Genomic DNA, 27226 nt, shown 5'->3' on the forward strand with positions numbered 1-27226 from the left:
CAAAACCTGCCTGAAACAAGAGAGGAAATGTTGGCTGGAAGCCCATTGCTATCCAGCTTTGCTTTTAGAAGTATTCTCTCTGGTGGGGACATTGCTTCTCACAAGCAAGCTCCAGCTTTTCTTAAGATAGAATATGTTGTAGAAGTAAAAACAGAGCATTGCCATTGGTAAATCCTTTTATTTAAAATAATTAAATGACAAAATTTCCATACGCGTATTTACTTCATTCCACGGCCCTCGGCCTGATTCTGATAAGACTGTGGAAATGGTACAAGGAAAAGCCACAGACAGAGAAGTCGGGTGTGTGTTCAGACCACATGACTCACTACTTGTGCTTCTTTCTGGAGCAGTCTGTTTTCTGTTGAACTGGCCTCACTCTGATTAATCACATGGAACAGAGATTCCACCAGGTCGCCCCTCCGGTGACTCAGACAGGGCTTAGGGCATCACTAAATTTACATTAAAAATCATATGAGTGTCTGGATACCCCACCCCCACTTAATTAGCATCAAGTCATCCAATTCCCTCTATAAGTGATGGACTGCGTGGGGCTGTTAGTGTAGTTTTTGGCTTGAGGCTTTATAAACTAGCCAGTCATTGTGTAAGCACAGTCTGTCTGAATTGCTTTGGGGCTAACTAACTTCTTGGAAGTACTCTTGATGTTCATTATTTTGCCAGCAAGCCATTATTATTATTAAAATTACTATTCAAAATTCCTCAATCTAGGTTTTCTGTACTGTAAGATAATGAAATGTAGAGAATTGCCCTGTAAATTTTCAAGGTTTTTTGGTCTTCATTTCTATAATTTGGGATTGGGGTTTTAGGCCAGTGTTGAACCTGTAGATTTGCTAAATTTAACCCAAAATTTGGAGGTTGAGATTGGGGGACTGTGGGGGTGTGTGTGTGTATAAATAACTGAACAGTTCTTCACATGCTGTTTAAAAACTTCTGGCATGTATGCCTTTTTATTTTTTGCTCATCATATAGTCTATTCAGAAAATTAAAACAAAAACAAAAACATTAAGTAGCTCTTGGCAGAAAGTCAAAACCAGCATTGCAGGGAAGGAATTTAATGTCTTTTAAGTGAGGGCTATTTGTATAAGCAACAACTGCACATTTCTTATGACTAAGGAGGACTATTTTCACAGTCTTTCACAGAAATATTTCTAGACGATTTCTGTGGCTCTTTTCCCTGAGCTCATTTATTTGCTTTTGCTTCAGAACAGAGCATTTCAATGAGCAGTTTTATGAGCCTAACCTGGGTTCTGCAAGCTCCAAATGACTGGATTCCTGTTGCACATAACCTTTGCCCTATTTTCCATTAAAACACGAGACGTTCCTATAATCAACTTCGTACTATGACCTTGGAGGGAAAAAATGCAACAGATACTTTGATGTACTATTCAGCCCACTAAAATTAATGTTTTAAATTTTTGTTTTCTTTTACTTTTTAAAATTACACATATTAATATTTTAATCACAAATCCCTTTCTTTTATAAAGTCTTTATATCCTCATCTGTTTCATACATTCACCTAATCCAATCTTACCATATCCCTATGAGTAAATAACTCATTTAGTTGTCTTTATATAATCCATTGAGGCAGGTACAAAGGCAAGATGAGCCTCAAGTCATTTTGAAAATATATATATAATGCATGGTTTTCTATCAACATTTAATCTCCTGTGTAATTGTTGGAGATAAGAAGTTCTTTCTTATGGGAAAATTAAAGTGCTATCTGTTGCAGTTTGACCCCTTCTCTTTGTGTTTAGATTCAAATGTGGAAAAAATGTTTTCCCTTTTTTATATAATTTAGATATCTTTGTACAGAATGACTTTCTTTTCTCTGACTTAAAAGTCCAAATTTGTTTAAATTTTCTTTTGGTCCACGTCCAGGGTTTTAATCAGTTTTATTGATATCTACTAAGCAGTCAAGCCCCCACTCTCATTTGAGCAGTGATGCCTCAAACAGACGCCAGTATTGAGAACAATGGAGCCATTGTTTTGTGGCATACTAGGCTTCATTTTAGGCATGCATTCCAGCCCTGTTTGCCTTTTAAAACTATCTTACTGATTTAAGGTAGTCTGTGATTCCTTAAAACACCTAGCTCTATTTCTGTCCGCTTACTTCAGTCCATCTGTCCTCATAATTGTTTACCTTTTCTTTTTCGATCAAGGAGGACACTCTTTAAAACAGAGTGAAGAAAGTTTGGGACAAGTGAAAGGAAATTTACTTCGCACAATAGTTTATAAACTTATGAAGCTTATGAGTCCCAAAAAGCAGTGCTGGCAGGAAATGTACGTGAATGTAAAAACCTTTTAGCCAAATTTATGAATGAGAGCCATACATGGATAGTAAGAAAACTGGGGTTATGCTTATGTCTCAACAATGAAAGCAGAAAGCTGCTCTAAGTTCTCCCGAATCTGTTGGGTTTGTTGAGATGGTTGACCACAAATTTGGCCCAGTATGGGATTTCCTGCACATCCTGTGTCCTCACTGCACCGTCTCTCCTGAATCTCACTGGGTCTCAGAAAGAATCTCCAAGCCTTATTCTGGAATGGGCAGCAACCTCAGAATCTTTGGAATTTCCTGGGATAGAAGTGGCTTTTGTTCTTCATTGTGGGCCCAAAACCTTAACTAATAGTTCATATACTAATGAGATGACAGAGAGGGGCCAACCACACTTAAAGTCTTAGGCTGTGGCCTGGTCCCACCAGAAAGACCTGCCATGTGATTAGAGGTTTGAAGCTTTGGGCCGCCTCTATCAGCTCCACCTCTCAGACCTCTGGGAGGGGATGGTGGCTTCAGCTTGAGTTGAGAGTTACTTGCACATTGATTCTATCAATCATTCTTACATAATGAGATTCCATATAAATTTGGGACGCTGAAAGCCCGGGAGAGCTTCCATGATTGAAACAATTCATCTCTGTACTGAGAGGGTGACATGTTATGACTCTATGTGTAAAGGACATGGAAAATTACATTTGGGACCCTCCAAGACCTTGTTCTATATGTCTCTTCTTTTGGCTTCTACTTGTATATTTTAGTAAAGAATAAAACTATAATAATCACTATAGTGCTTTCAGTGAGTTCTATGAGTCATTCAAGCAAATTATCGGTCCCAAGAGAGGGTAGTTAGAACCCCCAAATTTGTAGCCAGTTGGTCAGAAGTGCAGTTGGGCTGGACCCCTGAACTTGGAACTGGTGCTGAAGGACAGTCTGGTAAAGGATTGTGGCCTTAGCCTGTGGCATCTGGCCTAACTCCAGGTAGTTAATTAGAATTGAATTGAGTTACTGCAGTCTTTGCATTTTCAGAAGCTGTGCTGTGGAAGTTATAGGAGATTTTGTGAATCCTTTACAGCTAACCTGTTCCAAATCTGATCTCTCTTTACATTAGTTCCTCACTCTCCCTCTGAGCAAGCATGTCACCTCTCTCTTTAGGAGAATATTGATGCCAAACAGAAAAATCTCACAATACCTTTATCATCACCTCAGCCAAGCAGCCTTCCACCATTCTTTTCTTTTCCTTCCCTTAAATTTTAGAAGAAAAATTCCATTCCCATTCATTTAACATTATTGAGTACTCACTGTGCACAATGCATTGAAATGTCATAGAAAAGACCCATTAGGAAGCAATTAACAATAATATATGGAAATAATGTAAATTCTTAATAACAAACATTTAATAAGTTATTGGTGTAGGGAGGAGAGACTGAGTCTGATGTATCTGACTAGGGAAGGTTATCATGCAGATGGTGACATATGGGACACGCCTTGAATAATGGGAAGATTTTAGCAGTCAGTTATTAGGCAGGAGGGCATTCAAATTTAAGGGGGCAGTGTGGCCAAAGGCACAAGGTTGTGATGTGTGTGGTTTGATCTGGGATTAGTGAACAGCCTGTTATAACTGGACTATAGCATGAATATTTCTACTTTACTAGTACATTGAATTTAATTTTCTTTTTATAGCATCTAAAATCTCATGCCTATATTGCCTTCTCCAGTATCTTCAGACTTTGAATTACTAGCTCCTTTATAAACTTAATATGCACTTGTCATCCCTACCTTAAAAGAAACATTTTGATCCTGCTATCTTGATAAAACCATTCCATTTCCTCTCAAGAGTGTGGCTTATACTTTCTTTCACTCCCCTACTTTGCTCTTCTAGTCCAGCTTTGGAACTTCCCACAACCCTTCCCACCACTAAAAGGCTCTGTTAAGGATTCTCACATCGTTCACACAAAGCATTGACCAATCCTTATTCTGTTTGTCCTTCTTAGCAATATCTGCCACTGTGGATAACTGCATTTTTCTTGAATGTTTTTTTAATCTAAAGTAGCCTGTGATGTTGCATAATCTTTGATCCCCCGTCCCACCTCTTTTCCATTCCTTGATCTTTTCTGGTACTTCTTCCACCTCCTTAACTGTGGATATCACAAAACCGTTTTTTCCCTTCCTTACTTCATATCTTTATTCATTCTTTCATTATTCAAGCATTTATTAAACACATACACTATCAGGCAATTTTCTAAACGCAAAGATGGATCCAGTCTTCTCTGTATACTCATTGTTTTTAGTTTTTTATTCTTATGGTTTTTAGCTTTTTATTCTTATGGCTCTGCTTCCACCTCTGTATGGAATGTTCTGAATCTGCATTTTCTGCCATGATTTCTCACCTGGACTACCATTTTATGTTTCCAGTTGCCAATAGATAGGTTATATGCATCCATTCAAACCCAATTTGCTCAAAATATACTCATTTTCTCCATGAAAATAAGTTTCCCTGCCTCAGTTTTTGTTTCTTTTTTTCTTGCCTCAATTAGTGAAACCTTCATATCCCAGTCTTCTAGGCTGGTTTCTCTTATCTCACAATCAGTTTTATAGCCAATCTGTCACTGCATTTTGTTTATTCTTTCTTTAGAATGCTTCCAAGATCTACTCTTAACTCTATTTTTTTTTTGCCACCAACTTGATCCAGACTTTTGTCACCTTACACATAGTTACTATCATAGTAATACTATATACTACCATATATACATAAATACATACTATCATATAATTGATCTTCCTACTTCCAGTCTCACCCTGCTTAAATAAATTCAGTCTGTGAATGACTGACAAACTAATCTTCCTAAAACATCACCCTTCTGTTGACCTTGCATGCCCACTGCATCACATCTCATCTCTTTAGTTTAACTTGAGCTCTCCACCATCTGACCACTTGCTTCACTATTCAGCCTTATATACAAGTCAACATGCTTTTCACCGTGTTTTCCCTATTATTTCCCCAAACACATATCTATCTCTATGCCCTTGCTCATACATTCCCCTTGCCTAGATACCCTCTTGCTATCTGTATGTCCCAGTACAATCAAGTCACATCTTATCCTCTTTCTCTCTACAGCCTTATCGCTCCCACAATCTCTAGAACTCTCTTCTTTCTTGGAAAGCGCATTACATTTAGAGGCCTCATCTTACTATTTATCACTTAATATATACTACCATTAGGATGATAAAATAGAAGGTAAACTTCTAAAGAGTACAACTGTGCTCTGTTCCTTCCTTTAATCTCCCAGAAAATTTAGTACATTTTTGGTCATATGTTTAATATTTAATACATAGCATGGTTTAATTATAATAATTATCTATTCTTCAATTAACTAGTTTATACCAAGAGATAAAGACTCTACAACATACTGTCTAGTCTGCATACCAGTTTTGATGTATATGATTCTTCCTAACTGAAAAATAATCAGTTAAAAAAAAATCATTGATCCTCTAGAGCTAAGTAAGTACCAAATTATAGGAATACAGGACATGGAGAACACATTAAATGATACCTGAAGTGCAATCTGCCTAATTCAGGCCACAGCGAAAATCTACAGGACAAATGACCCTGTTTTTTAAGAATAGGAGCAAAAATATTGCAAGAAAAAAAAAGGGATAGAGAGAAGAAACTTCCAGATTAAAAGAGACCTAGGAGACAGATTTATCAATCACAGGGTTTAGACTTATTTGGATCCCAGTTCAAACACATAAACTTTAAAAAAAAGAAAAAGTAAGACAAGTAGAAAGTGTAATGCAAAAACTGAATATTTGATAGTATTAAAAAATTGTTATTAATATTTTAGGTATGATACTAGTTTTGTGGTTATGTTTTCTAAGATTCTTTATCTTTTAGGAATATAAACTGAAATGTTTACAGATAAAATTGTGTAATGTCAAGGGATTTGCCTCAACACAGTTGGCAGAAGTATAGATGGAACAAGATTGGCCATGTGATAAATTGTTGAAACTGAGTATTGAGTACCCAGGGCTCAATTTATACTTTGTGTTTACTTTCACATATATTGAAAATTTCCCAAATAAAAAGATTTTCTGAAGTAGTCATTCATGTTAAGGAATTCTTGTTACACTTTTTTAGGATAAAGTTACTGTAGTTATGTTTTTTTATTACAGAGCCCTTAATATTTAGAAAAACCCACTATAATATTAATATATGAAATGATAAAAAGATGAAAATTATAGTGAAATTAAAATTAAAAAACAATTTTTAATTGTTATTGAATGATTTCTTATCTCCAGTAATACATCCACAAACCCCCATTTTGAGAAATAATATTTTAGAAGGTTATGTTTTACCTAAAGCTTACTCCTATTTCCAACTAACACTGTGAATGGCACATCCTATAGATGAGTGCATGGAGAAATATAGAAAACAAGTACTGAGTTGTGAATAATACTACACCTTAAAGTACAGCATTTGTCACAAAAACAGTGAATTTTAAAACCTATTTTGGTTATATTCCAGTTAACATTGGTCATCAGTACATCCACATTGAGATGTGCTCAAACAGTCCTAGAGAAATAAAATTCACAGGCTTTCCCCAGTATCAGTTTAACTTGTAAGTTCAAGCTTAGTTCTCTGACAAACTTTTCAATGAAACACTGATTATTAGCAAATCCATATGATTTGCTGGAAGAGAGAAATTTTTGTCTTTGTGATTAAGATAATTGTGAGCAATAAAATTGTCTGTAAGCTAGTATCAGAATTCAGCTAAAAGTCTGAAAAATCAAGTTAGAAAAATCAGTCCTGGAATGATTGAGAGTTCAGTGTGATGCTAATATCTTCACCACTTTTCATAGATTTCTATAAAGCATATAGTTCTCTTTTTTTGTCACTTTAAATCCAAAAAATGCTAATTAATCTTCATCCTCATAGTATTTCAACAAAAGTTAAAATTAACTGCATGACCAATTAAATTAATAGCATCTCTTTATGCTCTCTTAAAATTTCTTGTGAGAATATAATGGAAGAGCGTCACATAACTTAACCAGGAAATATAGTTAAGCCATTCTGAGAATATCAATCTAATGTTAATATTTTTATCAGATATATAACTCAGCAATGGTCTTGGAATTTTAAAATGAGATTGCTAATAATCATTTTAAATAAATTGTTTTAGGATGATTATTTTTTCCTTATTAGTAGTTATAAATTTTCAACAACGTACATGTATTTCTTTAAAACTTTTTTAAAAAAACTTTTTAAAATGTAGTGGTATTGTCTATCATTATTCTGTTTACATTTTAAAATGTGGTAACTACTAGCCACATGTAGCTACTGAGCACTTGGAATGTAGTTAGTCCAAACTGAGTCATACTTTAAGTGTAGAATGCATACCAAATTTCAAGGACTAGGTTCTTAAAAAAAAAAGAATCCAAAATATCTCAGTAATTTTTATATTGATTACATGTCAAAATGATAATACTTTTTTATATATTTGGTTAAATAAAACATTATTGAAATGAATTCCACCTATTTATTTTACTTTTTTTAATGTTGCTAGTAGAAATAAACCTTACATAATATTTCAATTGGATAGCACTGCAGTTTACTTCTTTAAAATACTGAAATGCTGTGTCATTACCTGTTGGACAAGTAAGAAAAAGCTGTAATTTCTTTAATTATAAAGAGCATGAAATATGCACAAAGAAAGTTTTTATGGTTGTAGGCACATCCTTGTATTTTTATTTCTTCTTCCTGAAAAAGAATAATGATGACTAACATATACTGAATGCTTATTATGACTCAGGCACTCTTCTGAATATCTCTACGAGCACAGGCATACCTCAGAGGTGTTGTGGATTTGTTTCCAGACTACTACAATAAAGCAAGCCACACAAAGTTTTTGGTTTCCCAGTGCATGTAAAAGTTATGCTTATACTATACTATAGTTTGTTAAATGTGCAATAGCATTGCATTTTTTTAAAAAATGTACTCACTGATTGTGTTCTTTGGATGAATTGTATAGTATGTGAATATATCTCATTAAAAATCGCATTAAAAAGAAAAAATGTACACACCTTAATTTTTAAATACTTTATTTCTAAAAAAAAATGCTAGCTATCATCTGAGCCTTCAGCAAGTTGTAATCTTTTTGTTAGTGGGGGTTCTTGCCTCAATGTTGATAGCTGTTGACTGATCCAGGTGGTGGTTGCTGAAGGTCGAGTAGCTGTGGTAATTTCTTAAAATAAGAAAAATTAAGTTTGCTGTATCAATTAATTTTTCTGTTCCATGCAATGCTGTTTGATAGCATTTTATTCACAATATAAGTTTTTTTCAAAACTGGAGTCAATCTCTCAATACCTACCACTGATTTATCAACTAAGTTGATGTAATATTCTAAATTCTTTGTGGTCATTTCAATAATGTTCACAACATCCTTACTAGAAGTAGATTCCATCTCAAGAAACCACTTTCTTTGTTTATCCATGAGAAGCAACTCCTCATCCAAGTTTTATTATGAGGTTGCGGCAATTCAGTCACATCTTCAGGCTCCACTTCTAATTCTAGTTCTCTTGCTATTTCCACCACATCTACAGTTTCTTCCTCCAAGGCAGTCTGGGACCCCTCAAAGTCATCCTCGAGAGTTGAAGTCAACTTATTCCAAACTCCTGTTACTGTTGCTATTTTGACTTCTTCCCATGAATGAATCATGAATGTCCTTAATGGTATCTAGAATGGTGAATCCTTTCCAGAAGGTTTTCAATTTACTTCACCTACATCCATCAGAGGAATCACTATGTATGGCTGTCAGAGCCTTATGAAATATATCTCTTAAATAATGAAATTTGAAAGTTGAAACGACTCCTTGCTCCATGGGCTGCCAAATGGATGCTGTGTTAGTGGGCATCAAAACAACTTTAATCCCATTGTATGTCTCCATCAGAGCTCTTGGGTGACCAGTTGTATTGTCAATGAGCAGTAATATTTAATAAATGTATCTCTTTTTTTCAGCAGTAGTTCTCAACAATGGGCTTAAAATATTCATTAAACCATGTTGTGAACAGATGTGCTGCCACCCAGGCTTTGTTGTTCCATTTATAGAGCACAGGCAGAGTAGATTTAGCATAATCTTAAGGACCCTAGGATTTTCAGAATGGTAAATGAACATTGTCTTCAACTGAAAATCACCAATTGCATTAACCTCTAATGAGAGAGTCAGCCTGTCCCTTGGAACTTTGAAGCCAGACATTGACTTCTCATCTTTAGCTATAAAAGCCCTACATGGCATCTTTTTTCCAATAGAAGGCTGTTAAATCTATATTAGATTTACTATTCTGTTCTTTAGTGTAGCCACCTTCATCAAGTACCTTAGCTAGGTCTTCTGGATAACTTGCTGTAGCTTCTACATCAGTGCTTGCTGCTTCATCTTACACTTTTGTGCTATGGAGACAGCTTCTTTCTCTAAACCTCATGAATCAACCTCTACTACATTAAACTTCACTTCTGCAGCTTTCTGATCTCTCTCAGCCTTCATAGAAGTGAAGCTAGTTAGTACCTTGCTCTGAATTATGCTTTGGTTTAAGGGAATGTTCTGGCTGGTTTGATCTTCTAATTAGACCACTAAAACTTAATCCATACCAGCTATAAGGCCGATTGGCTTTCTTATCATTCATGTGTTCATTAGGGTAGTACTTTTAATTTTCTTCAAGAACTTTTCCTTTTCCTTCCCAGCTTGGCTAACGGTTTGTACAAGGGGCCTTGCTTTTGGCCTATCTCAGTTATTGATATGCCTTCCTCACTAAAATTAATAATTTCTAGCTTTTGATTTCAAGTGAAAGATGTGTGACTCTTCCTTTCATTGGCCTATTTCAATCTAGCTGAGTCTCAGGGAATAGGGGCTGCCTGGGGAGAGGGAACGGCAGGTCAGTGGAACAATCAGAATACATGCGAAGTTTATCAATTAAGCTTACAATCATATATGGGTGTGGTTTGTGACACCTCCAAACCATTACAATAGTAACATCAAAGATCATAGATCACTATAACAGATATGATAATAATGAAAAAGCTTAAAATATTTAAGAATTACCAAAATGTGACACAGAGACACAAAATGAGCACATCCTGCTGGAAAAAATGGTGCCAATAGACTTGTTCAATGCAGAGTTGCCACAAACCTTCAGTTTGTAAAAAATGCAATTTCTGTGAAGTGCAATTAAGAAATATATGCCTATAATTTATACAATCCTCACAACTCTTTGAAGGGTAGTAATAATAATAATGATAGGTACCACTATTATCTATTTGATACGAAATTGAAGCACACAGAGGTTAATCAATCTGCCCAAAATCCAGAGGTAGTGAGTAGCAGAACCAAGTGGTCTAACTCCATACCCATTCTTTATTCCCTCTCTGTGCTTTTGTCCTATAAGATTGTTTTAAGAATCAACTAAGATGGTGTATGTAAAGGCATTAAAAATTATTGACTGTTAATTGTTTTGTCTTTCTAGAAATATTACAGCTAAAGGTTTTTTTTTTTTTCCTCTTTTGATCAGCAAGTCTGTAGGTCTTCCTTAAGTGCCTGGTCATTTCAGAGCTAAAAAAAAAGTTAAAGGGTCTTTGTTTTCAGTTCACCATTAAATCACAAAATCTTTTGAAGGATTCTCAGAAGTCATCATTTCCAGCCCACCCTCTCACTTGTAGCAGCTTTATTGTCTTTTTCCAGCATGCCTGACAGGCTTTGCTTGAATTCTTTTAGTGAACGGATGCTTAATAGTCACATGCCATTTCTGAAGAGCTCTGACTACTTATATTAAGTTTAAATATGCCTTCTTTTTCTCATGGTCATAGAATGTTGCAGCTCAAAGAGTAATTGAAGACTCAGTTTTTCTCAAACTCAAGAAGGTAGTGAAGAACATAATATGTACGGTATAACAAACCCACAAAAATTCCTGTTTTGAAAAACACTCCCAAGAAAGAGAATCTTCACAAAGGCCTGGTTTTTTAAAATCTAAGTTCACAATTATGAATTTTGTAAACTTAGACATCAGTGTAAACTCAGACATCAGTGTAATACATTTATCTCAACAGTAAAGATGGTTCACTTTTTATTCTTTTTTTAAATTTTTGTTACGGTAACTGTGTTAGTTTGCTAAAGCCACTGGAATGCAATATAAATGGAATGGCTTTAATAAAGGGGATTTATTAAGTTACAAGTTTACAGTTCTACGGCTGTGAAAATGTCCAAATTAAGGCACCAACAAGAGGTTAACTTCACTCAAGAAAGGCCGATGCCTTCTGGAACACCTCTGTGAGCTTAGTAGTCACATGGCTGGCATCTGCTGGCCCCTTGCTCCTGGGCTCCATTGCTCTCAGCCTGTTTCCTGTTGGGGTTCCTCACTTGGCTTCTCTGGGGCTCGGTTTCATCTGTTGGCTTCCCTTGGCTCTCTCCAGGTTCTGGCTTGCTCAGCATCTCATGGGAAGGGACATGATAACATTTGTTGGGCTCTGCCCATGTCTAGGCATCTGCTCTCTCTGTCGGTACTCCAAGCATCTCCAAACATCTGTGTCTCTGTCAGCTCTGAAACAACTGTTCTCCGAGCATCTGCATCTGAGGTTTCTTCAAATGTTCCCCTTTTAAAGTACTCCAGCAAACCAATCAACCCAACTTGAATGAATGGAGTCACATCTCCATTTTTTTTAAAAGGCCGCACCCAAACTGGGTGTGTCTCATCTCCATGGAAACAATCCCAATAAAGTTTCCAACCCTAAACAGTAGTTCTGGCCCCACAAGATTGGATCAGGTTTAAAACATGGCATTTTGGGGGTTCATAATAGTTACAAACTGGCACAGTTACATATATACATAACATAATTTGCCTCTTTAACCATGTTTCTGGTAAAATTCAGTGATATTAATTACTTTCACCATGTTGTGCTACTGTCATTACCATCTATTACCAAAACTTTTTCATCACCCCAAACAGCAGCTCAATCCATTAAGCACTAACTCCCCATTCTCCCCTTCCCCATCCCCACCCCTGGTAACCTCTAATCCACTTTCTGTCTTTGTGAATTTGTTTGTTCTAGATATTTCATATAAGTAGAATCATACACTATCTGTCCTTTTGTGTCTGGCTTCTTTCATTTAGCGTAACTTTTCAAGGCTCATCTATCTTGCTAGCACATATCAATACTGCATTTATTTTTATGGCTGAAAAATTTTTCACTATATGTATACTTCACATTTTGTTTATTCATTCATCTGTTGATTGACAGTTGAATTGTTTCCATGCTTTGCCTACTGTGAGTAATGCTGTTATGAATATTGGCATATATGTATCTGAAACACTGTTTTCAATTCTTTGGAGTAAATACCTAGGAATTTACTCCAAAGTAAATTGCCGGAATTGCCGGGTGGTATGGTAATTCTATATTTCACTTTCTGAGGAAGCACCAAACTGCTTTTCACAGCAGCTGCACCATTTTAAATTCTAATCAGCAATGTACAAGAGTTCCCATTTTTCCACATCCTTGCCAAAACTTATTTTCCATTTTTTTTTAATAATAGTCATTCTAGATGGTGTGAATCAAACCATATTATGGTTCTTTTCTGCATTTCTCTAATGGCTAGTGGTCTTCTTTTCATATGTTTATTGGTCATTTCTTTGAAGAAATGTCTATTCAAGTCCTCTGTAAATTTTTCAATTGGGTTGTCTTTTTGTTGTTGAATTGTAGGAATTTATACATATTCTAGATTGTTAGCCTTCATCAGATCAGATATATGATTTGCAACTCTTTTCTTCCATTCTCTAGGTTGTCTTTTCACTTTCTTGATAATATCCTTTGATGCACAAGAGTTTTTTAATTTTGATGGAATCCAATTTATCTATTTTTTTTATTTTGTTATTTGTGCTTTTGGTTTCATATATAAGACTCCATTTCCAAATCTAAAATCATAAAGATTTTCCCCTGTTTTCCTCTCAACGATTTTATGGTTTTAACTGTTATACTTAGATAATTTATTCATTTTGAGATAGTTTTTGAATGTGGCTTGAGGTAGGGGCCAAATTCGTTCTTTTGCAAGTGAAGATCCAGTTGTCCCAGTACCATATGTTAAAGAGATTTTTCTTAGACTTGGCACTCTATTGAAAATCAATTGAATGTAGATGTGTCAGTTGGCTTCTGGACTCTCAATTTCATTTCACTGGACGTATAGTCTATCCATATGCAAGTGCCACATTGCAGTAAATTTTGACTGCAAAATTTACTGGGAACTCTGGGTCCTCCAACTTTTTTCTTTTTCAAGATTGCTCTGTTCAGGAAACCTTGCAGTTGGACATGGAGTGCTTTTCTGTTTCAATAAAAAATTGCTACTTTAGTTTTGATAGGGAAAAAAGTTGGTTAACTTTTATTGAGCACTTATTTATATTACAGGAATTCTGCTAAGTGCATTTTGTGCATTATCTCATGTAGTTTCTACAACTGCCCTGCCCTAAAAAATATATAAGGTACTATTTTTACCCCCTCTAATAGGCATAAAAGTTAAGCCTAGAGAGGTTAAGTTCTGAACTTTCACTTCACTAATGTCACAGAGTTAATTAGTGTCAGAGCCAAGATATAAATATAGGTCATTTGATTCCATAGTTCGCATTTTTAACTACTATTCTAAAATTGTTGCTCAATCTGAAATTAGTTGTACATTAGGAGTAAATTGCCTAAGCCAGTAGATTTTTTTTTTTTAACTTGTATTTGACAGATGCTGCAAATGTGTTTGTCAGGTGTTTTCTTTGTAGCACTTTTGTTTTGGGAATTCTTCTACAGATTGTGCAATATATTTTCATAGTAATATGAAATTATATAAAAGGTATAATTAAATGTGGCAAAAATTCTGTTGCTATGGTCAAAATTACCACCAAGAATTATTTCATTTATTTATTTTAATTATTTCTAAATTTTAATCAAACATGCCACCTTAATGTTACATGAGGCTATCTTTATATACTGCCTAAAACCATGCTTTAACCAATGTTATAAGCTTTTTAAAAATCAGTATCAACCCCTTTCTTCTATTATATGCATAATTCCAGATGTTTTATAAATGATTGAAGAATATTGCCTCGAAATTGTATCAATTAGATGAAAATGTTGTCACATTACTTTTAATTTATTTGACTGTCAGTGTAGTATGAAATTTTGTGATAAAGGAATTTTAAAAAATGATTCCATCATAGTTTTCATTTAATTAAACCTCTTTAATTCTGAAATCATTATATATATTTTTATTTGAAAATGTTTATATGTATAGAATAGACATAAACAATTGGCAGAGGGAAAACCATAGTACTCACTAAACATAACATTTCCCAAATTTTGAAGCCATGGTTAGGAGAAAGAGAAATTTGGGGAAAATTGTGAGTAAATGTAGTAATATGTTTTCTTAGCAATGTTTACATCTCTAATCTAAAGTTTCCTTGTTACTCTGTAAAGGACCATTTTGATCTGCTCAGAAAATCATTATTTTTAATGATAAACTCATCAATGTCCATTAGGGGTTGTAGTCTAGTCTGATTTCTATTCCTAAACTACTTTAAAAAACATTCAAGAGGAAGAAAGTTTTAAAATTTATACTACAAGTCATCCTACAAATTTTATTAACACATCCTTCAGTGCAATCTCACATACTATAAATTTTTAAATGACAAAGATTTTCAAACCATGATCACATCTTTTATTAAATTTACCATACAATAGTTTAATTTTTACTATAAATGCAGCTATGCTGCTGACCTTTACACAATTTTGCCTGTCTTAGTTTTTGCTGCTTTATGAGAATTAGACAAAATATGACAGCTAAAGCAAACATCAATGTTAAGGTGAAGCAAAAAAAGTTTTGTTTTCTATACTTCCTTCACATTGTCAAGCAGGCACAACTCGGTTTCAAAAGAGGAATGGAGAAAAGTAACACGAAAAGAATAAACCCAATACTCAAACGTTATTATTCTTAGCATATGGATATTTTTCCAATCAATCTTATTCTCAATTTGAGCAACTTCAGTTTCTTCTGTATATTTTACTTTCATCATCTTCATGAACTTTTGAAGGCTGAATGTTTTCCTAAATTGTGACAAGCTCCTTTATATTTCAGTTTCTTAATTGGGTGTAAGTATTTACAAAGACAGAAAAAAAAAAAAACCCTATCTTTGGCAAATTTGGAGTAAATTTCCATCCTTGTGACATGTATGTGCTGTCTGTTAGGTAGCCCAGTCAAATGTAGCCCAGTGCTATCTCCAGATATATTCTGTCTTTGAATATTGGAAACAAGAGATTCATAACTGCTCAACATGGCAAATTTTTCTTTTGTTTTACTTTCATCTCTCTGATTAACAGAAATTTTCTAAAAATGCTTTTGTTTTTTTGTATCTGGATCATTTAGTTAAAGCCATTGGGACTTAACAGGTTTGGTTCCAGATCACTGCAATAAAGTAAATATCACAATAAAGCAAATCACATTAATTTTTTGGTTTCCCACTGCATATAAAACTTACGTTTACACTATACTATAGTCTATTAAGTGTACAATAGCATTATGTCTAAAGTAATGTACATACTTTAATTAAAATGTGACAGACACAAAGAGTGCCCAGGCTTTTGGAAAAATGGCACCAGTAGACTTGCTCAAAGCAGAGTTGCCATAAACCTTCAATTTGTAAAAATGTAGTATCTACAAAGGACAATAAAGTGAAACGCAATACAAATTTAAAAATTAAGTAAAAAAAGAAATTGAAATGCAGTAAAATGAGGTATGCCTGTACATGTATTATACATTACATATAAATGTAAATATTAAGAGATTTATTATAGGAATCGGTCCACATGACAATGCAGATTGGCAAGTCTGAATTACGTAGGGCAGGCCACAAGTTGGAAACTCTGTCCATTGAAGGTGAAGTTGAATCTATCTAAACAACTGTTTTGCTTTATGTAACTGATAAGTTCATAATATGAGAAATTCACATACTACATATTTTAAACACATGAGAATTTGTTCTATAATGTTGAATATTTATATTTGGAAAATCTCTGTCTTTATATACTGAGTTTGGTTATCATGAAATAATAACCTTTAATCCCAACAATAAATGGTCTAGACAGAACAATTTAAATGGTTTCTTTAAAAATAATTACTACTGGGCAGGCTACGGTGGCTCAGTGGCAGAGTTCTCACCTGCTATGCTAGAGACCCAGGTTTGATTCCTGGTGCCTGCCCATGCAAAATAAATAAATAAATAACTATTACTCTCACCACCATTCTTGGTTTTAGATATTAGTAATTTTCAAAGAACCAATATTGCTTTTCAAATGTTGACTATTGGAAGAAATATCCATATATGTTTAAAATTCGACTTTGGTATAAACTATTCTTCTCCTAAAAAGAACTGCAATTAGAATCAATCAATAAAAATAGGACCTGGAGTATTTCCAAAGAGAAAATCTCCAGAAGTTGGGAATAGATCGAGTGAGGGTAGGCATAAAAACAGTCCCTCTATAGATTCTAAAATCTATGTAATTTAGGGTTAACACAGCCCAGTGAAGTCTACTGGTATGACAAGAATGAAGAGAAACAGGTTATCAGAAAGAACTGTGATAGGGAGTTAAAATGGTCCTACTTTAGTGGTTTACCTTTACTTCACAGCATTCTTTAAAAGGGAGAGCTGGGTAAGTCAAAAGATAATCCATCTTCATCCTCTCATTTAGTCACAAAATATTACTATCCTTCTTCTGTTTCTAGATCAAATAAAAATTTAGGTATCTCCTTCCCTCCCTCTCCACTCTCTTCTGCCAGCCCCAGTTAGAGTAGGACTGTCTGGTAGGGCCAAGTCACTCTGTGCTCCAATACTCCCTGGTCACAGGGATGACGTGTGACCAAAGCAAAGCCTATCTACATGTTTGTGAGAATCACTAGGAAAGAGAACCTCCCTTTCATCTAGAAATGAAGGAAAACTTATTAAGAAGTAAGCCTGAAGGCAACAAGCCTACCTAAAAGTAAAGAGAGCGAGAACGTGCCTGAGAATGAAGCCAACACAGACAACAGCGTAGTTGACACAAGGATAGAGACAGATTTCTGCAAACATTGAGTCTTAATGGTTTATTCTGATGCTATTTAGAAACGAATACAGGCTAAAAGCAAATGGATAAATTAAAAGAAAAAAAAAACAGGTAAAGGAGAAGAGGCAAGAAAGAATAAAAATGAAAATAATTTAAGCAGACAAAATTTGGTCCTGCCTGTTAACATAGTACTTGTCCAAGTTGACCTGAATCAGAGGAGGCTCAGAGCTTTCTCCTGTAATACAGAAGTTCCTTGCAAATTAGAGGAGCAAAGTATATGTCCTGTTTGCCTCCCAGCATTTAACTACAATCCAGGTCCAAATAAGTAGATGTCATCAAGACAGAGTCATCAAAATCTTTCTATCAATTGAAAAACAATCCTAGATCCAGATAGTTATTTATTTGGTCCAGGTGAAGTAGAGGCTCTACATGGGGAACTCAGTCCTAAGAATCCAAGATTTTTTCACATTTACCATATAGCAACATCCCAGTTATGTGGAGCACAATTTCTAAGGTTCCGTCTGAAACAAAAACCCGAACCCAAACAAAAACCCAGTAACTGAAAATGGCCTCAGTTGGATTTTTTTTTCATTTGTTTCGTAATATTTATTAGGCTCCTGTTGTATGTACGGTAGTGTGCTAAATAGTGGAAATAAAATAATGAGCATGTTCTGTCAGCCTCAGTCTTTGTCTTTGAAATCTCACTCCACTTTTAAGGCCTATCTCCAATGTTACCCACTGTGGTGGTTTGGAGTTATATACCCCAGAAAACCATAATTTTGATCTTAAAACCATTCCTGTAGGTATGAACCCATTGTAAATAGGACCTTTTAATAAGGCTCTTTTTAGTTAACTTGTGGACAGTTAAATTAGGATGGATCTTAATTCTATTACTATAGGCCTCATAGAGAGGGCCAGAAAGAGAAACCATGGGGAGCAGTCAGAAGCTGGGAAGTCAACAGAAAGCAGAAGAGAAAGAAGGCATGGCCATTTACATTGCCTTGTGACAGAAAAGCCAAGGACCAAGGATCACTGACAGCCAGCATCAGAGCACCAGTCTTCAGGGTGAAAGCATCACCTTGCTGACACCTCAGTTTTGGACTTCTCCTAGCCTCAAAATTGTGAACCAATAAATTCCTGTAGTTTATGCCAGCTCACTGTATGGTATTTGTTCTAGCAGCTGGGAAACAAATACACCTTCCCCTTGATAAACACCCTGCCCTCATTTCATTTAACATATTCTTTGACCTACTCATTGACTTTTCTCACATTTTGTATTTTATTTTATTTATTTATTTATTTTTACATGGGCAGGCACCAGGAATCGAACCCAGGTCCTCTGACATTGCAGGCAAGCATTCCTGCCTGCTGAGCCACTGTGGCCTACCCAAATTTTGTATTTTATTATAGCTATGTCCTCCCTGTTAGAGTCTAAGCTCACAAGCAAAGCCTGTAATTTTTTTTACTTTGTGTCTCTCTCACAGTTCTCCTTGGATACTAAATATAAATTGAATTAATTAATGAAATACCTGTCACAAACAGCCAGGCTGCAGCCTAGTAGTTAATTACTGAATCCTTTCCTCATAGACTTTCTGAGACACATTTCTCACATAGTCTTTTACAGGTTTGGTTGTCTGCCTTTCTAGCCTCAGCAAGTAAGAAGTGAATAATTGGGAGTGAGGGAAGGTTTTCAGTGAAAACATTCTTAATAATCTGAATTCAAAAAATTTGAAGCTGCATTGCCATGGTAACAGCATTTTCATAATGATGACTTGATTCATTAAGAAAAAGTTCAATACCACAAATATAAAAAATAATAATAGAGGGGCATATAAGAAAAAAAATCATTGCAAACTATGGACTATAGTTAACAGTAATATCTTAATATTTTTCATCAACAGTAACAAATTTGCTATGCCAATACTATGGGTCAGTAATAGAGGGGAATAGGGGTATGGGAGAATTTGGGTTTTACTTTTTTAATTTTCATTTCTGTTCTGGAGTAATGAAAATGTTCTAAAAATGGTCATGGGGATCAATGCACAACTGTGTGGTGACACTGTAAACTAGTGTTTATATACTTTGGATGGTTTGTGTGGTGTTATGAACATATCTCAGAAAATTTAAAAAAAAGTCCAATAATATTTTTCACTCTTTCTTTAAAATTGTGCAGAACTGTTTAACAATAATAGAAAAGAAAAATTACTGGCCTTAGAAAGGGATCAGTGTTCTCTGGAGAAGTCATTAGTGTAGATCTGTAGATTATCATCCACTGCTCTCCATTAGTGAAAATAGATGCAACAAACACTCTGTAGTATCTTTATGTACATAGTACAACCAGAATACTTTGAATTCCTGTTATACCTCTTTTAAGGAGTTGAAATCACCAGCCCTATTTGGATGCTTTCAGTGGTCCTCAGATGAGCCTATGGCACAATTTATATGGTTTCAGTGGTCCTGAAATAAGCCTATGGCATAATTAAATAAGAGTTTAAGGAAAGGAAAGAGTCAAAAACAAAACACATGAAAAGTAGACCTCCGAGTTATGCCCAGAGTTTCCATAATGAATGTGTTTCAAGGTATGGTGGGAATTATTTCTGATTTGCTAATTCATACCCTCACCTATTAAAATATTAAGCCTAAAGAGAAAGTTTTTAATTAAAATTTTGTAAAACAACCTAATTCTTAAATACTGTGCAAATAGTTTCATGAGAAAGATAGTTTCAATATTAATTGTTATAAACAATTTCACATTTACAATGCTGGACTGATATTTTTTGATTGTTTAAAGCACATTACATTTATGAAAAGTTATTTAGGAAAAAAATTGCTATAGGAAGGCCTGTCCATTGTATGTTTTTTTTCAGAAGGAAGCTGATTTCTACAATATTATTCACATTTTGTAAACAGCATCAATGAACCTGCACATAAAAGGTTAAATGTTTGCAGACCATTCTTTTTGGCCTCAAAGATCAGAGACAAATTACTATTTTTATTTTACATTCCCTTGATGAGGATAATGATAAACAGCTGCCACTTCAGTGCTTAGACTGCAAAGAATCCTATTGCAATCCTGTAATTTAAACAAAGAAAAAATACATAGTCATACACAGTATACATACAGAAAAAGAGCACGATAGAGAGTTTGGTTAGAACTGGGAATAAAGAAAAGGGAACATCTGCTCTCTGCAGTTACTCAGTTAAAAGAAAAATTTCATCTGTGTACATTTTCCCCATTCATCTTAGACCCTTTAAAAGAGGAAATTACTGCTTGTTTCTTTCTAAAACCAGAAAAAAAAATCAAATCAATTTGCATTCTGAATTCCATGACTTCCTACCATATCCACAGTATGAACATAGTTAAGATTTGCATGTGACCACACGTTTACTAGTATTTCCAAAAATCAAAAGAGAATTTCAAATTGTTTTATTGGTTATTTTGGAAGCACCTCTACTTTTTCTTGACTAAAAATGTCGAGTATTAGAACGTTCAGTGTTCTCCATTCACTCTGACACTTGGCTTATTGTATTTGGTTTCAAAAAGTGGAAAGTCAGTGTCTTTTGCACATTTTGATATACAAAAGTCTAAAGCCAAACTAAATGTTAAGAATAACGTGAAAAGGGGAAATTCAGTGTTTCTTGTGAAAATAGGGATGGTGATATAATTTGCTTGGTATTTCATATTCTTGGAAGTTTATTTAATAAATATTATTTATTCTGCTTTTCTATTTTGGCTCATATTATTTTTTAAATATATCAATACTTCAATGACACTCTTTTCTAGAAACTCTTTTTACATTTATTATTTTACCTGTGAAACTACTTTTGATATATTTTAGATTTTTCACTGTTTCCTAGTATTTCTTTGGTTTTTATACTTAAATAAGAGAAATTGGTTTAAAATTGAATTTGTCTTATGTGTATTGAATACATGTGTTCAAAATTCAGCTCTAAGGGTCTATAGATTGACAATAGTAACCATCTTCTACAGGTGTAGTGCAGATTTTCTATGTAAAGTGCTTAGCCTAGTGCCTGGAAAACTGTAAGTGCTCAATAAATACTCCTGGGAGAGGTAGTATGTTGCTGCTGAAATGCCATCATCTCTGTAATGCCAATTATAATAAGCAAATTGAAGTATATTTTAGACCAAACAGACAAACTCAACTGTATTGTATTCATTATGGAAGTTTATGTTCTTTATTTAAAAGAATGTTTCTCTTGATAAAGCCATGGTCATCTGTTCTCCTTCATATCTGTAACTTCATCATTATTTTATCCTTTTTATTATCAGGTGGTAATGGATCCTAACTTATCAACTTACCAGAAACGGAATGGCTTTTAAAAGGGGGAATTTAATAAGTTGCTAGTTCACAGTTCTAAGGCTGAGAAAATGTCCCAATTAAAACAAGTCTATAGAAATGTCCAATCAAAGGCATCCAGGGAAAGACACCTTGGTTCAAGAAGGCCAATGAAATTCAGGGTCTCTCTCTCAAGTGAGAAGGCACATGGTGAACATCAGTTTCTCTCTCATCTAGAAGGGCACATGGCGAGCAAGGCATCATCTGCTAGCTTTCTCTCCTGGCTTCCGATTTCATGAAACTCCGCAGGAGGCGTTTTCCTTCTTCATCTCCAAAGGTCACTGACTTGTGGGTTCTCTGCTTCTCGTGGCTATGTTGTTCTTCTCTGCTGTCTCTGAATCTCCCATTCTCTAAAATGTTTCCTCTTTTATAGGACCCCAGTAAACAAATCAAGACCCACCCAAATGGGTGGAGACATGTCGTCACCTAATTCAATTTAACAACCACTCTTGATTAAATCATATCTCCAGGGAGATGATCTGATTACAGTTTCAAGCATGCAGTATTGAATAGGGATCATTCTACTTTTATGAAATGGGATTTTGATTAAAACATGGCTTTTCTAGGGTCCATACATCCTTTCAAACCAGCATAGTGTTCCAGCAAGAAAAATCAGAAATAAGCACACGCACTCACCCACCCACCCATTTGACACTTTTATATTACCTGAATTGAAAAAGTTTTATATATATACATTTTCTGTCTTAAATTTTCATAATGCAAATTGAGAGTCAAGCAGCTGTCTTAACTCTTATCCATGAATATTCAGGAGGGAAGGAAAGAAATATTTATTGAGCATCCATGTGTCTCTCTGCTAGATCACGTCATATAAATTATCTCATTTAGTTACCACAAGTTTTCCAGCTAAGTATATCCTCATTTTAAAGATGGGAAGCTGAGTCTCAGTCACATTAGGTAACTGAAGCATGACTACCCAACCAGTACATGATAGAGCCTGAATTTGAACCTAAAGTTTTCATCTTCATATACAATGCCCTTAAAATGGCATTACAGTTACCACAGATTCTTGACGATGTTGGTGCAGTATGGAACACACTTGCTAATTTAGAGTGGTTTTGATAACCCAGAACGAAGTTTGTGAACATGGTTGCATTTTTCATTGCCATAGCTGACTTTTCTTCTATCATTTTACCACTTTGTAGCCTTAGCTTTTTTCTAGTTATCCCAGGTCCTGTTATGCCTATATCACAGACTAATAATAAAAATGAATAATTACCTAAGATTTAATTTAATTATTTCTGTGACTAAAAAGATAATTTTCAAAGAAATGGTGTAGGGGGAAAAAAAAGTCATTTTTTATATCTTCCAATTCTCTATCTTGCTGTAGGAGCGGGAAAATTCCTCAGAAATGTCCTTTTACTGTTACCCTTAAGGTTTCTTAAGGTTTCTAAACTTAAGGGTTTCTTAAGACCCTAAGAAACATAGGGTCTTAATCTCAGGATTAGAAAATACTGTTATTTTTTAGAGTAAGCATATATTATTTTAATGTTTTTAAAAGTGTAAGATATTTTGGAGAGAAAAGGCTATAAATTATTAGAACCAATTTTTATCTTTGTTATTGTTAATTCTGTGACCTAAAAATATGCTTCTCACCATACATTTTAATTCAAGGGAAAGGCTTGTCATTTATAGATCCAGTGAAGCTATTTAGCCCAGTGCTTTGCCTAGAACTGATTGGATGATTGAAGGCCTGGCATATCAAAGAATGTACATTCCCAGAGAAAAGTACTGCATGTCCACATGGAAAGTAATAAATTATTTCCCTTTTTTGCATTTGTAATTAAATCTTTCCAAATACTAGAAAGTAGCCAGACCACTAACAATATCTGTATCATGTTCTGGGGCTTAGATAGTTCAACCTGACTTGAAATGGAGACCATTTGTTCTAAATTGATTTCAATGCCAAGCCAATAGGTCAGCTCTTAATGATGAAGATGCCATTCCAGTCCAGCCTCTGGTGGATAAGCCAAAATTAATTAACTCAAGTCCCATAGTATAGAAAACAGATGCTTCTTTCATGTTGTACAAATAAATTCTTTGTGTATAGATGTGTTCTGTTTTATTCAAAGAATAACAAGTTGGAAGTTAAAACTGTAAGTTTTTTGCAATGGAGCCAGCCCTTAGTAGTGATGACAGAAGCATGAATTTACATAACAAATTCCAGCAAGTGTATGGAAGAATGAATTATGCGCAAAATCTCTCTTTTGGGCCCCGGAGGGCCAGCCCTAAGAGATTTAGTTTTAAATCTGGGCTGATCCAAATGCTGATCCATTCCAGAGCAGACCCAAGAGTTCCAGAACAACACCAAGGGTATTTCTAATCTATAGAATCCCTGGGAGACTCCTCCCAGAGGTCTACATCTGTGTCATATGTTTGGATTCAATTCTTCGGCCAGATTGGAAGCGGTTTAAGATTAGATTATTCTCTAGAGGTATGTTATGAAGTACACTATTTATCTAGTTGTTCATCTCAACGTTCAGTCAGAATTGGAATACTTGCTTTTCCCAGAATGTGGCAGGCTAATAGTAGAGTAATAACTTCATGGTTCTGATGTCTTTGTGAAAAGATAAAAGTTGTACCATTTAGTTGTATAAACTTAAAAAAAAAAAAAAAGCAGAAGTTGATCATCTGATGTCTAGTATTTTTTTTCTTTTGGCCTAAGGTCAGGTCATTTATGTCTTGTTGCTTTTGTATTAGACTGAAAATGATGAGAATGGCCAAGCAGAAAACTTTTCCATGGACCCACAATTGGAAAGGCAAGTGGAGACCATTCGAAACCTCGTAGACTCCTACATGTCTATTATCAACAAATGTATCCGAGATCTAATTCCAAAAACGATAATGCACCTTATGATCAATAATGTAAGTGATTTTTAACTATCTATTTTAACTTCTGACCCATCCTGCTATGCTAATTGCCCATATTCTCTTCAGTTTCTTTGTGTTATTTTCTGGATGGTTGAAATGCCTCTTACCCAGGTTCACATTCTCCATTACAAGTGACAAGTGCCTGACCAGTGAAAGAAAACTTCAGAAAGAAAATTTAGACGTTTTAGCAACAGTATTGTAGTGCTTCCTCTATAAATGTGTGAATTTTCTTGAATAAAGCAGAGCAAAAATACCATAGCCAAGGTCATGATATAAATTATTTGAGAAGCCAGCAATAAAGCCAGATCCTTTACCTCTTAGACCTTGAGATTAAATGCAAAAGCCCTATGTGTGTATATATGTATATATATAATATATATATTAACATGTTATTTCCATCTTCTAAAAATGATAGAATGCTACTTTAACTTGGCAAAGGGTTGCTTGCCCCATCCCCTTGCATATGTCTGTCAACTTTGCTTTTCTGAGGAAAGGATGATATAACCACAAATTTCAAAGAATCCTGCTAGACTACTATCAGTAGGCCTATATTGTACAGAATCTCTCCCTTTTCAAGGTCATTTATAATCAGGATATGACATTTAAGATTTTTTTGTCTGGTTTGGTTCTTTTGGTAGCTAAGTTCTTAAAGTACAAATAATACCATGAGTTATATGAGAAACTATCTTTTAGATAAGATAGGCTACCAAGGGGTGTGTTATAGTAGGCTATTCTAAATCTTCACACATGAAACACCAACGGTTTTCTTCTAAGGACATCTTTTATTTAAATCATGATGTATTATGAGCACTGCTTATAACAAATCAAAATTAGATGGCAAAGTAGTGAAAACTAGAATTCAGGAGAAACTTTGGTTCTAAACCTAATTCTGCTACCAGCTCTATTGACCTAGGGCAAGCTGCTGGACTTATGTGTAGCTGTTTCCTCCATCTGTAAAATGCTTATCATAGTAAATGTATCTGACCTCGGAATTTGTTCCATAAGATAGTATATGTGAAAGATCTGGGGAAAACATAATTGTAAGAAGTTAATACAGCTGTCCACTTACAAACAATAAATAGCCCTTGTTTTTAGTTTAAGATTCCTTTCAAATTTTATTTCTAAATATGACAATCTATTCATTGTTCATGATGTCTGCATTCCTTAGTTATAAAAAGCTGTAAACACTCATTTGAACAATCCTGTTGAAATAATAATATTTTCATACACATTCCCATGTATTCTCAAGCAAGGTTAGCAGGATGCTTTGAAGTATAAGTAGCAGCTAAGCGATAAATTGGAAATGAGAAAACTATGAAGTATATGCTAAAGCTTTGTCAATGGCCTGCTGTGTGACCTGAAACAAATCATTTAGCCCCTCTGAGTTGAAGTCAGTCATTTCTAAAACTACAAAAAAAAAAGCACTGAGCTGACTCTCAGAATTATCAAGAATATAATAAATGTGACTGACTATAAGCTAGTTTGAAAATATGAAGTATTAAACAAAGAATCCATATATTTTTTAAATTACTCTCTTAGCTTTACTTAAATGATTTCAGGTTGTTTTGCTGACTATGTCCAGGCACTTGCTTATTTAAACATTTTCCTGATTAAGTATCATTTATCTTTTCACTGTTTTACCAAGAGTCATTAGTGCTGCCATCAGTTCAAACGCTGCTTTGCTCTGCACTATATTAAATCATCAGCACAGGAAATAGCACTTCCTGTCTATATAGCTGTGAGAAATACCTTGACACAAATTAAACAGTTAAAAAGGAAAAAAAAAACCTTATTGAAAATATATCCTATATTTGCCTTCTCAAGAAAAACACATACACAAAGAAATGTAGGTATAATTTCCCATACTCCTCCTTGGTGTGCTTGTTTGTTTTAATGAAATGGCTAAACCCCCACCTACAGGATATTATCCTTGGAGGCAACGCTCTGCTAGTTGTCTTGAGAGAGCCCTCACCTAAGACATGAGAAGGAGACCTCAATTAAGACCTGCTCTCCAAGGTCAAATCTTGAAATTGAGACTAATGGGAATGTGAAAAAAAACACAAAACTGTCATGTAATGCTGGATTCTTATAAAATTATGTTTATCTTTGTTTAAAATATAACTTTTAGAATCTACCAGAACAAGTTTTATATTTGTGAAATCGCTGTTTTTTTAATATTATTTTATCTGCTTTTTATAAAAAAAATATATAAAAAGGATTATATACATTTTTTAAATAAATTCATATTCTCATGGCATCTTATTGTAAAGAATGCTTGAGCTCCTTTTGTTCATTCCAGAAGTGTCCTGTTCAAGACAAGTAAATTGAACCCTAGTGAACACCCAGCACCGTGCCATGCATATGCGTTGATTTTTACTTTGATTTAAAGTGAAGAGATTATCAAGTGAGAAAATTAGTGATAGAATCACAACTAGAAAACTAATACTTACTTTGACTCCTAATTGTAAATTCCATCACACTTAAACCCTGTATGAATGGCCTTGGGTGAAAAAGCTAGTCGTTCTTCCAGAACCAATAAATACCTAAAACGGGGTCCTCAATTTCTGGTCTATCTAAAGC

General features: G+C 34.6%; 1 protein-coding gene across 9 annotated transcripts in view; it reads left to right on the plus strand.

The window, feature by feature from the left end:
- DNM3 (dynamin 3) overlaps positions 1 to 27226 on the plus strand; it is a 608953-nt gene that overhangs the window by 538586 nt on the left and 43141 nt on the right. For all 9 annotated transcript variants that reach the window (XM_077156971.1, XM_077156974.1, XM_077156973.1 and 6 more), the window contains one exon: positions 24476 to 24640. In XM_077156971.1, coding sequence (XP_077013086.1) covers positions 24476 to 24640 — 165 coding nt within the window. The remainder of the gene's footprint in view (positions 1 to 24475; positions 24641 to 27226) is intronic.

The sequence above is a fragment of the Tamandua tetradactyla genome, chromosome 4 (assembly GCF_023851605.1).
Source record: "Tamandua tetradactyla isolate mTamTet1 chromosome 4, mTamTet1.pri, whole genome shotgun sequence".
In the NCBI taxonomy this organism is placed as follows: Eukaryota; Metazoa; Chordata; class Mammalia; order Pilosa; family Myrmecophagidae; genus Tamandua; species Tamandua tetradactyla.